Source organism: Vipera ursinii, assembly GCF_947247035.1.
Source record: "Vipera ursinii genome assembly, chromosome: 9".
NCBI classification, from domain to species: Eukaryota; Metazoa; Chordata; class Lepidosauria; order Squamata; family Viperidae; genus Vipera; species Vipera ursinii.
Genome location: NC_139523.1, coordinates 21,057,498 through 21,074,663, shown reverse-complemented (window position 1 = coordinate 21,074,663; position 17,166 = coordinate 21,057,498). Strand labels below are relative to the sequence as shown.

The 17,166-nt window shown below is 49.8% G+C and overlaps 1 protein-coding gene across 2 annotated transcripts in view; it reads right to left on the bottom strand.

Annotated features, from left to right (window-relative positions):
• Positions 1 to 1,114: 1,114 nt before the first annotated feature.
• Positions 1,115 to 17,166, bottom strand: part of ERF (ETS2 repressor factor) — a gene marked incomplete at its 5' end in the record, with an annotated part of 18,476 nt that continues 2,424 nt past the window's right edge. For both annotated transcript variants that reach the window (XM_083368961.1, XM_083368962.1), the window contains 3 exons: positions 1,115 to 2,508; positions 3,950 to 4,065; positions 6,149 to 6,383. In XM_083368961.1, the coding sequence (XP_083225087.1) occupies positions 1,298 to 2,508; positions 3,950 to 4,065; positions 6,149 to 6,383 (1,562 nt within the window). In that variant the 3' untranslated portion in view covers positions 1,115 to 1,297. The remainder of the gene's footprint in view (positions 2,509 to 3,949; positions 4,066 to 6,148; positions 6,384 to 17,166) is intronic.

The window sequence follows — 17,166 nt, the reverse complement described above, 5'->3', positions numbered from 1 at the left end:
GGCTCAGTTGCGGTCATAAATTGAGGACTACCTGTAGTACAGTTAATATGTATAAATCACATAATGTTAAAAAGTTTACAGACTTGTGAGGCCGCATTGCTAGCTGTCCAGGCCTGCAGGCTGGACAAGCCTGAACTAGGCCCAAGCCCATCCTTGGGTTGCTGTTGTTGTTTTTTAATAGTTTCCTAAAGCATTGTTATAAAGGGAAAGTCTTTGGTGGGGTGGGCAAAGAGAGATAGAAAAATCGTCTTTTGCCACTGGTGGTGAGGATGACATTTTGAAAAGACACCCGTCAACCATCCATGGGGTAGCAAGCCCTGAAAACGTACGCGATCCCCTTTTTCTAGGTGAGAAGACACGGCAACACAACCGATGTGTTTTAACAGGAAGGATGCCTCAGTGATGCCACGCTCACCATTTACAGCGGGCACGTTCAAGCTTTTGGCTTGCCTGGTCTGCACTGAGTGAAGAGGAATGGTCTTGGGCATCATATAAAATACTTAATATAGTTAAGATATAAAAGGGAAAGGTCTTCCAGTCCAGTCGTGTCCAACTCTCCGTTTCCTGGCTGAGGGAGCCAAGCGTTTGTCTGAAGACAATTTCCGTGGTCATGTGCCCAGCAGGGCTATACGCCAAAGGCGCACGGGAAGGGGTTAAGAGGGACAGAGCACATATGGCTAACTCTCTTTTTGATCCACTGGGGGATTAAAAAGTGTATTGTGCTTAAGATTGCTAATTGCAAGTGTGTGTGTGTGTGTGTGTGTGTGTGTGTGTGTGTACGAGGCAAATAACAGGGTGGTCGCTTCCATAAGACTACCCTTATTATCCCCTACAAAGCTCCCATGTTTTTTTTAAAACTACACCATATTTTTTTGAAGGGGAGGGGGACAATCTTAATTAAAAACGTCCTGAGGCTTATAGTGTATGGGGCAGGAGAAAGAGAGAAGAGAACCCTTAACAACAAACCTGGCATATTAATTTTTAGAAATCCCCCCCTTGCAAAGAGGTTTTACATATATATATATATATATATATATTTAAAAAAATGTAGGGGTGGGGAAGTTTATAGATTTAGATTTATATAATGCATATAGACAAGTAAAAACTTCCCCGCCCCTACATTTTTTTTCTGGCTTCCAAAGGAGGAGAAGAGCATGTACAGAGTTCCAGGCCAAGGAAGGAAGAAAAGAGAAAGGAAAGTAGAAAGATAAATCTCTGAGTTAAGGCAGCAAAGTCAGCCCACCCACCCCGTCATCAGTCCATCTGTCCGGAGGGAGGGAGGGCTGTACATCCCTGTCTAGCAGTCCCGATTCTCAAGGGTCAGCTCTGCTGTGGCCTGCTGCAGCTCCATACTGATCCGCCGGCCTCCCACTGCGTCCCCATGACCGGCAGCATCCTCCTCACCCTTCACTTTCTTGTCGTCCGTTTCGTCGCCTGTCCCACCGGCTTCCAGCCGCTGATCCTCGCTCCAGCGGCGTTTGAAACGTAATTTGAGGGGAATGCATTTGCCGCTCTCCCCGGCCCGAGAAACGGGGGGCGCCAAGGCTGAAGTCTCCCCATTTTCGACCTTCTCCAGGGGGACCGAAGGGGCCTTAAAGACCTCCTCGTCATCCTCGCTGATATCGGTGACCTCCACGGTGAGGTCTTCCTCGGACTCTCCCTCCGAGATGGGTTCCACTTTGATCTGGGGGACGAGGGGCTCCGGAGCAGCTGAGGAAGAGGAGGAAGAGGAGGAGGCAGCAAGACCACTGCTGGAGTCTCCCGGGGGCACAGCTGGAGCTGGCGGCGGCTGTTTGTCACGGTTGCGGCGCCCCAACGGCGGCGGCTGCAGCTTGAATTTGAAAGGGCTGGGGGTCTCCTCAGCGTGTGGGGGCGGAGGGGGAAGAGGGGGCTTCTCCAAGCGCTGGGGCTGCGGGATGACAATGTTGGGGTAGTGGAGGAAGGCCCTGGGGCTGAGATGGTAGTTGTACACACTCTGGGTGTGCGCTTGGAGGTAGCGCTTCATGTCCTCAGGGTTGAAGGAGAAGTGGGAGCCGCTGGGATACATGGGGCTGAGGGTGGGCGAGGGAGTGTAATTCATGTGTGTGGGGGTGAGGGGCAGGGCAGGGGACATCTGGGGGGGCAGGAGAGTGGCAGGCCCAGCCATGGGGGACACAGGGAAGGGGCTGAGAGGCTCAGGAACCCGCGGGCGAGGATAGATCCTAAAGAGGGTGTCGTGGGTCAAACGTGGATGGCCGGGCAAGGGGGGACCACGGAATCCACCTGCCTCTCCGCCACCACCACGCCGCTGCTCTTCGGCCAACGATTCCTCGACTTCTGAATTGGCTGAGGTGCCGTCGCTGCAGTCACTGACCGAGCCCCGAGCGAGGCGGCGAGCCACGGCGGAGAAGACCCCAGGCGAACGCAGATCCTCGGCCGGTGACAAGACATCGGATGGGGTGGAAGGGGGAAAGCGGAAGTGTGACCCACCCGAGGGCACAGGTGGGGCACTTTGGGGCACGGCCCCGCCTACGAGGAGGAGGAAAGCAAACCAGGGAAAAAACCGTCACAAGAAACGAGGATGAAAATGTCTAAGAGGAGAACTAACCGCGCTCTCCATCCAACCACTCCTTTCTCAAAGTCCAGTTAAACAGATTCAGCTCAAGGAAGCAAGACCAGTGACCTGTTAAATATCTACACCATTTGTCAAAGGCCTTTTCCGACTCCCTTCTCAAGCACCAAAGCTCAGGTCCACATGTGAAAGTCCAATCTAACTGATTTAGTTGCTAATCCTGCCTACACACATAAATTTTCTCAGCTAACTTTCGGCACCTGCTTAGAGTGAGACAAGGGTCAACACCACTCAAAAGGGGTTGGACTTTGTGTGGGTGTAGCTATGTAGGGATTCTAGGCCGATAGCCCTTTTCACTCTCCCACCAAATACTGCCATCCCTTTTCCTAGTATAGTAGATCGGGGATGTCCAACCAAGGCAACATCAAGACTTTAAAAGACCATTAAGACCTTCAGGACCATCTAAGGCAAGGGTGTCTTTACAACCTACAACCATGGCTGGTAAGGCAAGGGTGTCTTTACAACCTACAACCATGGCTGGCTGTGGAATTCTGGGAGTTGAAGTCCACAGGTTGTAAAGTTGCTAAGGTTGGACACCCCTACCTTAGATGCTCCTGAAGACAATCTTTGGTGGAGAACCAGGGTGATCATGTACCAAACAGAGCATGGGAAATAAATGGAAATCTCTGTTGAAGTCCACAATTGCCAAGCTTGGACATTCCCACCCTAGAACTTTTGAACTGGCCACATCCTGGACTGTATTCTTTCTAGACAAATACATCCTTCTCCTAAATGGTCATTTTCCCCAGGGCCAATCACCCCATTACCCCCCCCCAAAAAAAGAGAACCCAGAATTTAACCTGCAATTCCTTCCTTCCACCTCTTCATTAAAAAAAACCCTCCACCTATACCAGGGGTAGGCAACCTCGGCTCTTTTATGACTCATGGACTTCAACTCCCAGAATTCCTGAGTCAGCTGAGTCAGCTATGCTGAATTCAGCTGAATTCAGTCAGGAATTCTGGGAGTTGAAGTCCATGAGTCATAAAAGAGCCGAGGTTGCCTACCCCTGACCTATACTGTATTTCCATCACTACAGGGACACTCCCGTTCCAAAGTTAAATTATTTGATGGGAAAATTATCTTTCTTCCTTATGGGTCAATATATTTTTCCATAAGTAAAATAAGACCTTTGAACCTCTTTTTTTTTCCTTTGGGGCACACCCAACAGAGCCATCACGATGTAGATGCATGCATGTCTGTGGTCAGGTGTCACTCATTTTTCCCCAGCGGTACTAAATGCTTTAAACTTAAAAGTTTATTTGGCTTTCTAGGCACGGGTTCAAGAATGTCTGCAGAAGAGCAGAGAGAAGATCCGCAAGTCTTCCCACCATGCTTACCTGCCATGCCCATATCAATGAAAGGGTAGTTGACCAGCACCAGTTTGTTAAAGTTGAACTTGTAGGTGAAACGTTTTCCTTTGGTCTTGTGCAGGATCCGCTTGTTGTAGTAGTATCTGTAGGATCGTGAGGAGGAGGAGGAGAAAGAAGAGAGGGTCAGTGACTCACATGTCCTACTTCTCCCCCACCATAAAAACCAAACTCGGGAGTCTGTGGGTGTCTGCACAACCCCAAAAGGAAGTGTTACAGCCTCAGCAAGTGTGAAGCAGCATCTGTTCATAAGGGGTAAAGCGATGCTTCTGGTCCCTGTGATTGCAAAGGGATTTGGTAACAGCCTTGTAAATAGCCGCTAACTAGCCCACAAACTTTGCATAGGAACAAGTGCTTATTACGTAAGGATGAGAAACCAGTCTAAGCAAGTTATTAGCCTTGGGGCAAGTGTACATTTTCTACCCCTCCAGTTATGGGGTTATTCCGCTATTATACAGGTGGAAAAGAGGGATTTATTGGTGTCTGTAAGCTGACGTGTGTTTGCGTCAAGGAGTTTCCAATCCGAGTCAATAATTCTTTTTAGTGGAATGGCACACACACCTCAGTAAATAGCTGTGAGTTGGACTAGGAGGCGCCCAAGTGTATTCCTAGAGGTAGTCCCTAACTTACAACCATTTGTTTAGCAGCCAAAGTTACAAAAGCACTGGAAAAAGTGACTTATATAACTTAATCCTTGCACTTAGCAACCACTGCGGCTCCTCCATGATCAAAGTCAGAGTGCCCGGCAACTGGCATGTATTTACAACTATCGCAGTGTCCTGGGTGTGTGTATGTGTGTGTGTCTTTGTGTGTCATGTCATCGCCATTTGCAACTTTCCCAGGCAGCTTTCGACAGGCAAAGTCAATGGGGGGGGGGGAGCCAGATTCGCTTAACAACCCTGGCAAAGCAGGTCACAAAATGGAGCACTGCTCACTTAACTTCCGCCTTGCTTAGCAACAGAAACTCTGGTCCCAACTGTGTTTGTAAGTCGAGGAATATCTGTACTCCTATCATTTTAGCTAATCTTATCTAGGAGGGCCACGTCTAATTTTTCCCAAGTTTTATTCAACCAACAGCACAAAAAAAGGGTCCCGTCTCATAATGAGTCTTCCACCAGCAGTATTCCACAATTTCAGGTAGGAATCTTTCCCAAGCTACACAGGAGACCTTTGTGAATGCAATACAGGTAGTCCTCAACTTACGACCACAATTTGTTGAGTTTTGCCTCATTTTGCGACCTTTCTCACCACAGTTGTTAAGTGAATCACCGCCGTTGGTAAGTGAGTAACACGGTTGTTCAGCAAACCTGGTTTCCCCATTGACTTTGCGTGTTAAAAGGTTGTAAAAGCGGATCACATGACCCCAGGAAACTGCAACCGTCATAAATGTGAGTCAGCTGCCAGGCATCTGAATTTTGATCACGTGATCATGGGGATGCTACGAAGGTGTGAAAAATGGTCCCCAAGTCACCTTTTCCAATGCCGTTGTAACTCTGAACAGTCACTAAATGAGCCGTTGTTAAGTCAAGGGCTACCTATAGAGATGCAGTTCCCCTGGTTTTATAAGTGGAAAATTTGTAAAGTAGCCCAACCAACTAAAGCAGCAACCTAACAAAACTAAAATGGTCTTCACTGAATTAGCCCTTGAACCTAAAGCAAACTCCTGCCATACTTTGCATGGAACGCGAGCTTAACTCACTTTTTCATCCATCTTGCTTGAAAGGCACAGTTAAAAAAAGAGATGAATCGTAATCACCCTATTCAGGTAGCAGTAATGCTCTGAGCTGCTTGGGAAACGAGTGGAATAAAACGGCCCTTAAAAATTCCAGATTTCCCACCCCTCAAGTTTTATTGTCTCTTGCAAAACATCCCCAATTTATTTTTTCCTTCGGAGCACTGCAAAACGAGCCATTGCCAAGCTTTCCATATTTTGCGAGAGAAGGGCTGGGCCAAGTGGCACGTGCATGTGTACGCCCCTGGATGCTTGCATGCATGCATGCATGCCTGTATAGGCATGTTTCTAAGCCCTAAATTAAAAAGCTGCAGAGAGCCGCACTGGCTGCATTTTGCCGCGTTCCTTTCCCACCATTCCCGCAGGCTTCTCACCAGGTGCTTACCCCTCGTGTTCCAAATTCCTGGAATTTCTCCACCCTTCTCTGCCCGACTCACCTCAGGGCCCGGCTCAGCTTGTCGTAGTTCATCTGAGGTTTGCATTTCCTCACCCCCCAGAGCCGGGCCACTTCGTCGGGGTCCTTGATGACAAACTCGCCGTAGTCCCCTTGCCAGGCAATGACGTCATGGTATTCTTCCTTCCGCAGCAACTCCAGGATAAAGTGCCAGAGCTGGATCTGACGGGAACCGGGACTCGACTCCGGTTTATAGGCCCAATCCGGGAAGGCGAACCCTGCCGAGCAGAAGGGCAGTGTTTAGACAGCTCAGTCTGGGAAGGGAGGGGTGTATTTCCAAAATAGGGCAGCCAAGAACCCACCACCGCCACCATCCTCTCCCAGCATAGGAGTTAGAAGCAAAGTGCCGGCAATTCCCATACTCGGATCCTCTGGCTGCATCTCATCAGGACATGTTGGCAGGAACCCTCCCTGGGTGGCTCAAAGCCACCCCCTAGCCCCTATCAGGATGCAATAGCTGCCGCGGCCGGCATGTGGATTTTAGCCACCACCACCCCTCTCCAGTGTGCCAAGGGAGGAAAAACAGGAAACCGGCTGCTGCCGCCACCGTCACCGCCTCTCTCCCTCTGCAGCCAGGAGGCTGGGAGGGCAGCCAAACTGCCTCACGACTTCCAGGCTGGGCCCTCCAAGCGTGGGAGGGCAGGACCAGCCAACTTTAAGGAAAGCCTCCCTGCCTGGAGGACAAGGGCAGCATCCCAGCCACCGCCACCCCCCAAATCTGGCACCCAACTTTGCACGTCCTACCCAGCAGCGCCACGGCTTGCAACCCCTCTTGGGCAGCCGAAGGGCACTGGAGGGCGAACGGGCAGAATTGGCAGCGGGAGGGGTGAAGGGGAAGGTCTGAAAAACACCCCCACCGCACACCAAGGATAGAATTGGCCCCATTACAGCCTGGACAAGCATTGGGTGTGTTTAGAAGTGGGGGACAGGGCGGGGGGGGGCTTTGTGCCATGTTCTCCCCGGGCAGCGCGCACACACACACACGAGGAGGGGCAGAAGGGGGAATGGTTCTCAGCTGAGGTCAGCAACTTCAAGACAAGGCTTTCTTTTTTCCCAGCCAACAGCGGAGCCCAACTAGCAAGCATTCCTGAAGTGGGGAGGGGGGGCAGAGAAGCCACCCCTGCTGCCTCCGCCCCCATCAAGATCAGGCTTCCCCACTTAGGCCGAACAATACCAAGGGCTGTGGAAGACCCCAGATGGTCATCGGCGCCCCCCCCTCAAACTGGGGAAGGAAAAAACAGGATGAGCAGGAGGGGGGGGGTTGCTCCATCTTGCAAATTCAGCCCCCACCTCTGAAAGTTTTCACAAGGCCCCTCGCCGCCGCCACCCCCCCCAAACAGGAAGTCGCCAATAAAGGCTGCCGTGGTCGGTCTCTCCAAGATGGGGGCCTCTCCCATTGTTTCATAAACAACCTTTCCAGCACAGCAGTCAGAAAATGCTGGCTTCTCCTCCCTTTGGGAGGCAAGGAGGAAAGGGAAGCTGTCCTTTCTCAGCCATTTGGGGAAGGGGGGGTCCCCCCTTCCCAACTGGCTGGGTCTCAACAGTTCTGGTTGGGCCAAACTAACTCAACACAACGCACACACGCACCCTCCCCAAAAAAGGCAGTCACTCATCTCAGGCTGTGCAGCCATTATCCTGAGATTTTTGACATTAGCCATTAGTCTTGGCTCTTTTATGATTCGTGGACTGCAACTCCCAGAATTCCTGAGCCAGCATGGCTCAGTATGGACACCTCTCCCTTTCAGCTCAGCACGGCTGGCTCAGGAATTCTGGGAGTTGGAAGTCCACGAGTCATAAAAGAGCCAAGGTTGCCTACCCCTGGCCTAGGCCACTTTATGACTTGTGGACTTCAACTCCCAGAATTCCTGAGCCAGCCAAGCTGAGGGGAAAGGGAGAGATTTCCAAGCTGAGCCATGCTGGCTCAGGAATTCTGGGAGTTGAAGTCCAGGAGTCAGAAAAGAGCCAAGGTTGCCTACCCCTGGTCTATGGGATACCAGCTTTTTTTTTTTTTTTTGACCAGAGGGGTAGGCAAACTCGGCTCTTTTCTGACTCCTGGACTTCAACTCCCAGAATTCCTGAGCCAGCATGGCTCAGCATGGAAACCTCTCCCTTTCCCCTCAGCATGGCTGGCTCAGGATTTCTGGGAGTTGAAGTCCATGAGTCATAAGAGAGCCGAGGTTGCCTACCCCTGGTCTATGGGATACCAGCTTTTTTTTTTTGGACCAGAGGGGTAGGCAACCTCGGCTCTTTTATGACTCCTGGACTTCAACTCCCAGAATTCCTGAGCCAGCATGTGGGAACTATGGCCCCCTCATGACTTGTGGACTTCAACTCCCAGAACTCCTGAGCCAGCCTGGCTCAGCATGGAAACCTCTCCCTTTCCCCTCAGCATGGCTGGCTCAGGAATTCTGGGAGTTGAAGTCCACGAGTCATAAAAGAGCCAAGGTGGCCTACCCCTGCATTAGACCCGCTTGCTCTAAAATGTTTCTCAATCCTTTTAAAGAGCTGTGGACTTCAATTCCCACAATTCCCCAACCTGCATCAAAATATACATGCAGTCCTAGACTTGTGATCACAAGTGAGCCCAAAAGCTATGTTGTTAAGTGAGACCTTTGTGAAGTGAGTTTTGCATCGTTTTATGACCTTCCTTGCCACAGTTGTTAAGGGAATCACTGGAGTTATTAAGCCAGTAACCCAGCTCTCGCTCTCCCAATGACTTTGGCTTGTCAGAAGGTTGCAAGAGGGGATCACGTGACCCCAGGACATTTCAACGGTCGTTAAGTACGAACCAGTTGCCAAGCAATTTTGATCACACGATCATGGGGACGCTACAAAGGTTGTAACTGAAAAGTGGTTATAAGTACTGTTCAGCACCGTTGCAACTTTGGACGGTCACTAAATGAATTGTTGTAAGTCGAGGACTATCTGTACTTCTCTCTCTGGAAGAATTGCCCTGCGGTCTTCATTTTCTACCACAGCCGTGTGAAGTCAGTTAAGCTGTGATAGCAGCTGATCAAACTAGAGCTTCCTTGCGGCACAGTTATTTGCTTGGCAGACAACAGAGGTTGTGTTTATCTGAGCCCACCAAAGTGTAAAATCACAAGTGTTCTTTTGTTAAACCCAGGTAAAAAGGCTTTCAGGTATTGTGACATGCAGGCAGTCATCAACATACAACTGTTTTTGTAGACCAAACGGTCGGCTGTAAAGGAAACAATGAGGCGGTTAAAACCACTGTACAACACAGCCACATTGCTGTGAGGCCCTGGAAATGGCCATAAAATTTAGTCATGTTGCCAAAGTGCACAAAGTTTGGCTAGCGGACTGCGAAGGGGGCCCAAACTGTCGGAACTTCAAACCTGGGTTTTCAAAAAAAAAATATCCCCCTTTTTAAGGCTGGCCATGTGCATGGGCTCCTTCGTGGTGCACAGAGTAAACCTTACACCAAGGGTCCTCAACCTTGGCAACTTTTAAGACTTGTGGACTTCCAACTCCCAGAATTCCTCAGCCAGCTTTCTGGGAGTTGAAATCCACAAGTCTTAAAGTTAACAAGGTTGAAGACCCCTGCCTTATACTGTATACAAGTAGTCCTTGAATTACAACCATTCTTTTAGTGACCATTCAAAGTTGTGTCAGCCCTGAAAAAAATAGATTTATGACTGTTTCTCATGCTTAACAAATACCCTTTCCGGCATCCCCCATGGTCATGCCATCAAAATTCAGCCGCTTGGCAACTGACTCGTATTTATGACGGTTGCAGCGTCCCAGATTTATGTGATCCCCTTTGGCGACCTTCTGACAAGCCAAGTCAATGGTGAAGCCAGATTCACTTAAGAACCAAGGGACTAACTTCACAACTTGCTGCGATTCACTTAACGACTGCGGCAAGAAAGGCTGTAAAAACGGGGCCAAATCCACTTGGACAATTGTCTCGCTTAGCAACATAAACTTCGGGCTGAACTGTGGTCATATGTCGAGGACTGCCTGTACGTGTTTTCTTCCGTGCTCCGTGAATCTTTTCACCATCGCCCGGTATAAGTCGCATAAACCCGCGTTGTGCTCTGCACACCCAGGCCGAAGGCAAGGTTTCCCATCTGGTGCATAGATCTCTGCCGTGGGAGGGAAACTCTGGCTGAGCATGTTGTCTGAACTCAGCCTGCCTGTGGCCCAGGAGAGACACACACACACACACCATGCTTTTATTTCTCCTTGGCTGAAATTGCTGAGCCTGAGCCCAATGCCTTCAGGGAGGGTGTCAGAGCTTGGTGGGGAAGGAGGGGGGAGGAGGAGTGGGGGGGCTGTGGTTTCCCATTTCCCAAACCCCAGGCGCTCTGAGCCCATCAATAATTCAGGCCCCTGTAATGGAGGCCAGGGACACGGGCGCCCGTTCAAGGGCATCAGCGTTAGACCGAGCCATTAGGATGGTGATGTCATCTTGAACAGAGGGGTGGGAGGCCGAGAGCCAAAGCCCACATACTGCAACCTGGGGGGGCTGGCATGCCTCAAGTGCATCTCCCCCCCCCCCCATGCCCACCAAGCACAGAACTGCACTCGGGCCAAATGGAGTGGTGCACCCGCCCTCCTCTTTCAAATGCAATTCAGCATCCTTCTCTCTTCCTTGCTTCTTGGCACCGCAGGACCTAAAAAGACCCCCCAATACTCTTTCACACACACACAACCCCCCCCTCCCACACACACACACACACACACACACACACACAGAGGCACGGCACCAGTCTCCAAGCAACAGGCAACAACGGCAAGGGAGGCAACAGCTAAAAATAAACGGGAGGAAGCAAAGAGAGACAGCACGAACTGGGCAGCACCCCAAGAGCGACAGCCACGAGCACCCCACAAACTGAGCTGTCTTCCAAACCCCCACGAGGAGGAGGAGGAGGAGGAGGAGGAGGAGGAGCACGTGCTGGACGTGGGGACAACTGCCTCCTCAGCTGCAACCCGCCGCCGCCTCCTCCTCCTCCTCCTCCTCCTCCTCGGAGTGCGGCAAAGGGGGCTGGCGTGGGAAGTTTGCTCCCTCTTGGAGCCCAGGGGAGACGTGAGGACACTGAGTTGCAAGCACGCAACACGTGAGTCGGGGCCCACCAAAGCCTCCGGAAGAGAGAGGAATGTTGAGAGTAGGAAGCTGCCTGCCATCCGTGGGTCTAGCTTACTTAAGACCTCCACCTGCTAGTTGTGGCGAGCTTGGAGAACAAGAGGTTGAGAGAACGATTTGAGGGGAAAACCGGTAACACATGCACTCTGCTCTTTCTCCATCGTCCAAGTTAACCTCTCTCTCTCTCATACACATGGGGACACACAGACACACACACACACACACTGTTCTCACTAATTAGCAAGGGAAGAAGGGATGGTGGTAGCGGAGAGACCGTGACATCAGCTGCCCAGCCCCGTTGAATGGATTACTGTTCTCAGGCTGGTGCTGCCCGATACGACCGTGCGGTCTGCCACTACCATCCAAATGATGCCGCCGTCCTCCCAGGGTGTAACAGCCCCCCCCCATCTCATGTGACTGTGACAATCATGGCATTCCTCTGCTTGGACATCCCAGAGACGCCTCCCCATTGAACTCAAAGCATGGGTCTTTATTATCACCTGCACACCGGGGGGGGGGGGGAGGAGGGGGCTCCTTGCTAGGCATGGTCCATCAGGAGAGGGGCTTAGGCCTAGTACAACTTTTTGCAAGGCAAGAGAGAGTGGGGGGGGGGGAGTGGTTCAAAATCATCCTTTTAGTCCTGCTCAAGTGGGGCTCCCCATTTCAGGGCCAACTAAGGGCATCCAACAGGCTGGGCTTCCACACTGCATCTCTCCATAACACGGTTTGCTAGGGATGCTTATTTAAGAGACTGTGGACAAGCAAACCGGGAAGCATCCCAGTGTAAGCCCGGCCAGTGCTTTGCACTCCATACTAGCTCCGTTTTTACACTCTAAAAGGGAAACCAATGAAAAGGTAGCCCTGCACCCTTTCTGGCCTTCCTCAGAAATGAGAAGGCTACAATCTCTTTTTTTGGATATATGACTGGTCTTATGTATGACCAGAATGCATACAAAAATAGAAAAGCACTCTATACATAGATGTATATATTTGGCTTCACGTCTTCTGGAGTTATCCATAATAGTGCTCCATACTCAACAGAATATTGGACCCACGAGAAATCTCTTAAACCCCCTAAAAACTAATTATCTCTGTGGGTCAAATCCAAAGGTTTGGGTTGCACAAGCCACAAGGATGGGAGAACAGGAGAGACAATGTGGGGGGGAACTTTGTGGGCAAAAAAAAAACTTTAAAAAGACAGAACTGACCCCAAAGGGGATTAAGTTCAGCCTGAATAATAACCCAAGGCGTGGAAGCAAAATGAGGTGTTTTCGAGACAAAACAAAGCTATTTTGGGACTGGAAAAACGTCATGCTGCTTCTGGTTTGGAGGACCAGACTTCTAAACACACTCATCCATCCCAGGAGATGCCTGGGTCCAGGAAGAGCTTTGGTGTGGTACAGTAGGAAGTTGTATATTGTGTTTCCATGTCTCCTTCTTGATTGATTAGGTCACCAAAATTCTTGCTCAGCCAGGGGAGAAGCATTGCCACCCACACATGAGAAAGCAGTGGACTGGGTTAGAGGAGTCATGGGGACACGGTCCGACGTGTGCCTTACGAAGGGCAGAGGCAGGGAGGAAAGCCTATTTACCCACCATCCCTTTGGTAGGGAACAGATTCATCTGAGCGTTGTCTGCATTATTTTTTATTATTTTTTTATTATTTTAATTCCATTTATATCCCGCCCTTCTCCGAAGACTCAGGGCGGCTTACAAGCTTAGCAATAGCCTTCATTCTATGTATATGCCTGCTTATTAGGGCTTTCACACACACCCCAAGCGGCATTATTACAAAGTCAGCTTAATTGCCCCCTATTAACTCAGGGAAGCCTCTCCCTCTCACCAAGAGATGGAAGAGAAGGGCAAACAAAGCTAGCACAAACTTGCCCATCTTACACACTCACGTGATTCGAAAGGAAACATCTGGACGCTTGGCCTGTGGCAAGGCTCCTGGGGGCCAAAGAGGAAGCCTGCCCAACCGTCCTCAAGTTGACAGTCTCCATAATCATTGGAACTCAATTCCCCCCAAGGTTTGCATTCCCAAAAACCAGGGGTCTTCAAACTTGGCAACTTTTAAGACTTGTGGACTTCTGGGAGTTGAAGTCCCCAAGTCTTAAAGTTGCCAAGTTTGAAGACCCCTGCCCCAAACCTTTAGGGAGCCAGAGATTGAAGAAGGCAGAGTCGGATAAAAAAAAGGGGGCAGCCTTTTCCCAGATCCTGCTCCATCTGTGGATCTCCCAGGCCTGGCCTGCTCTGAGGCTCTCGCTTAGGAACAGCCTCCCAACAGGACACCTGCATCTTCCTGTTCTCTTATGGCTGACCAGGAGGGTCCCATGCTTTACAATCCTCTTACCAATCAACAGCCATGGAGATTCTCAGTCCTCCAGGTCATGGTTGTTCCAAAGGGGCTTTTTCAAAAGGCAACTGGACTGCCTTGGTTTTTCCCCCTGAAGATGTTTCGCTTCTCATCCAAGAAGCTTCTTCGGTTCTTCCTTCCGTTTCTCCGAATTATAAAGCAGCTTCTTGGATGAGAAGCGAAACATCTTCAAGGAGAAACAAAGCAAGCCCAGCTGCCTTTTGGAAAAGCACCTTCGGGACAATCAACAGCCTGCCGCCCTTTTCCAGTTCTCAGTTCCTTAATGCTGATCAGGCTGAAGCAGTTATAACCTTCCAGGAGGAAAAAAAAATGACTTTATGCAGCAAACCACCCTGCTTTGCCAAAAATATAATAATAATAATAATAATAATAATAATAATAATAATAATAATAATAATAATAATAATAATGATGATGATGATGATGATAATGATAATAAAGTTGTGCTCTTCATAGTCAGTTTTTTTTTTGGGGGGGGAGTATTTTGGAAATCCGAATTAGGAAGCCCCGAGTAGCACACGCTGTCACGCTAAAAACCTTCCATGCCTTATAGACCCTTCACTCTACCCCCTCCCCACACACAGCATCTCTTCCCAGAAACCTCTGGGGTCTGTTTGTTCCCACCTCCAAGGTACAAGAGGGAGCCTGCAGAATATTCCCTTAGATTCTCTCCGCCACACCTCCCACGCCATTGCCAGCATATCTCCACCAACTCAGCTATCTTCTTTGCCAAGCCCAGAGGGAGGAGGTACAAAAAAAAAAACACCACCGTCTGTTGGCTGGCATTGCCCCCAGGCCTGGCACAAGCCAACCCCAGACCAGCGCCAGGGTGTGGGGAAGGAAAAGACGAGACAACCGGGAGGCTGTACCACACACAGGCCATGACAGTCTGTACCACCCACACAACCCCAACCTGGGTCCTCTCCTGAGCGCTGGAAAGGGGTGGTGGTGGTAAGAGCACATGTGTGGGAGAGCCAAGGATTGGATTGCTCCTATCTCCCTCTTCCCATTTTTTGTGCAGGGGGGGGAGAGTCCCAGACTTCCCAACAAGTACCTACTCAACAAGACCGTGTGCAGGAGAGCCAGTCTCCCCCAACAATTAACCTCTCAACAAAAGTTCACGTAGGAGAGCCAGGGATCTCTGATCACTGTCCTTGCCCCTTCCTCATCTTTCGGGGGTCCCATTCTCCCCAACAATTATCCATTCAATAAGACTATGTGTTGGGAGAGCCAAGGAACCAATCCCTGCCGTCTGCCCCTCCCCAATTTTTTTTGGGGGGGGTTTCTAGTGCGCCAACAATTACCCCCACAAGTCCTTGTGTAGGAGAAGTAAGAATCTATCATCTGTATTTATATGTATATTGAGACTGGCACATAAAACCTGGTGTAGGAGAGCCAAAGATCCAATCACTGCCATCTCCCCCTCCCCATCTTTTGGGGGGGTCCCAGTTACCCCGCCAACAATTACTCTCCCAACAAGACTTCGGATGGCAGAAGGCAATGGGCCACACAGCCCCAGGATGGGAAGCAGGCCAACGCCAATCCTATCCCAGGATGGGATGCAAACCTTCCAAAGTTACTCAGTGGAGGGGCTGAGTGTAACAAGGGGCCCTGCTTTGGTGTGAGCACAGCTACGCGCACGCCACACAATGTGGCGAGTGTTTCCAATCCCGACGTCCAACTTTTTTTCTTCTTTTTTCTAACAGTAAGCTTTCTGCCCGGCAGTTCATATTTTCCACCGAGAGGCTGTGTGGGAGCTTGAGAGTCTGTGGGCTCAAACGCCTCTTGGATGTGCCAGAGTTTTTATTATATATATATATATATATATATATATATATATATATATATATATATAACACACTTTAAATTTCAAAACCTCAGCTGAAAGGGGACTCCATCTTAAAGACACTTTCCTCCTCTCCCCCCCCCCACCCCCACCTCTTCTGTCTGGCTTGCTCACTAACTCAAAGCCAGTTCTGCAGGATTCATCTTCCCTAGGAATGAGGGTCTATTTTGGACCATAATTATTTGTTGAGGATTTCCTGGAAGATGATGTGCGCAGCCAGACAAAAATAAAAAATAAACAAAAAAAAAGAGGAAGGGGGCAAGGCGAACTAGAAATCGTGTTGGTGTCTCTTTAAATCATGCCCCCTCCTTAACACACTCTAAACCACACCACCCCTGTGACTAATCCCCGGAGCCAGAAGCTAAAAGAGCTGGAATTCAATCCCAGCTTTAGAAAGGGGAAAAAAAAGCCCTTAATATTACATCACTCCCCAATGCCAACAGCGTCTTAAAGATACACACACAAGCGCACCATTCTCTGCCTTTGAGCAGGGGGGGGGGCTTCACACAGGCAAAAGTAACCCACATCAGAGACTTTCTGCTTGCAGTGTGCCAAAGGGAGGGAGGCGCGCGCACACACACGCACACACAGACACACACAAATCCCACACCACACAATGTACCAGACAACTGTTTTGTATGCCCCCTTTTTCCATCACCACACACTCCCAAAGCTCTGGCTGAAAACACACACACACACACACAATTTTGGAAAGAAACAAAAAAGTGTTTCAGGCTCTGGAAAAATTAAGGGTGGTTGCAAAGATCCAGGTAGGAGGGAAGGGAAGCCCTGGGTGCTTTTGAGGGGGGGGGGGGTTCCAGTTTGAGGGAGGTTGCTGTGCTGCAGATTTATTTTGTTAGCAGTCTGGGCGAGGCCCAAGGAATTATTATTAGGGGTGGCTGTTTTTGTTGAGGGTTTTTTGTGTGTGTGTGTGTGTTTTAAACAGGCGCCTAAAAGAAAATTAACTTTTCCCCGAGTTTGGAGGGGGGGGGAAAGGAGGAGAAAAGAAGTTTGCAGAGGCCTGGATGATTGCGAAGAGGAGGTGCAAGGGGAAGACAAGCCTGAACAGAAGCAAGAGGCACTTAAACAAAACACACACACACACACACACACATAAGATTCCAGGAGACAGACAATCAGGCAAGGGAGGGAGGGGGGGGAAGTGGCGCCAGGGGGGGATGGGGTGGAAGCACTGAACAAAACCAGAGTGAGTGAGTGAGTGAGAGAGGAAAAGGGGGGGGGGGGGTTTAGAAAGAGAGGAAAGAATCTATCCAATTCTTCCCCAGAGCCTTTTGCAAAAAAAAAAAAAAAAGGAAAAGGGGCGAAGAAAAAAAACCCCACTCTTATCCACCCCCCAACGCCCCCCCCTCCTAAAGAATTTTTTTTTTTAGAAAAAAAAGCCATTTTCAAACAAACGGGTCCTCCACCTCTTTAACGCAAACGCGCGCAGCTTTTGGTCTTCCCTTCTCTCCACCCAACCCACCCCCCCTTCCCGGGTGCAAAGTCCACGGAGACCCTGTTTTTTTTTTCTTAAAAAGGAAAGGGGAAAGAGAAAAAAGAAAAGAAAGAAAAGAAAGAAGGAAAAGAAAAGAAAAGAAAAGAAAGAAGAAAAGAAAAGAAAAGAAAAGAAAAGGAAAGGAAAGGAAAGGAAAGGAAAGGAAAGGAAAGGAA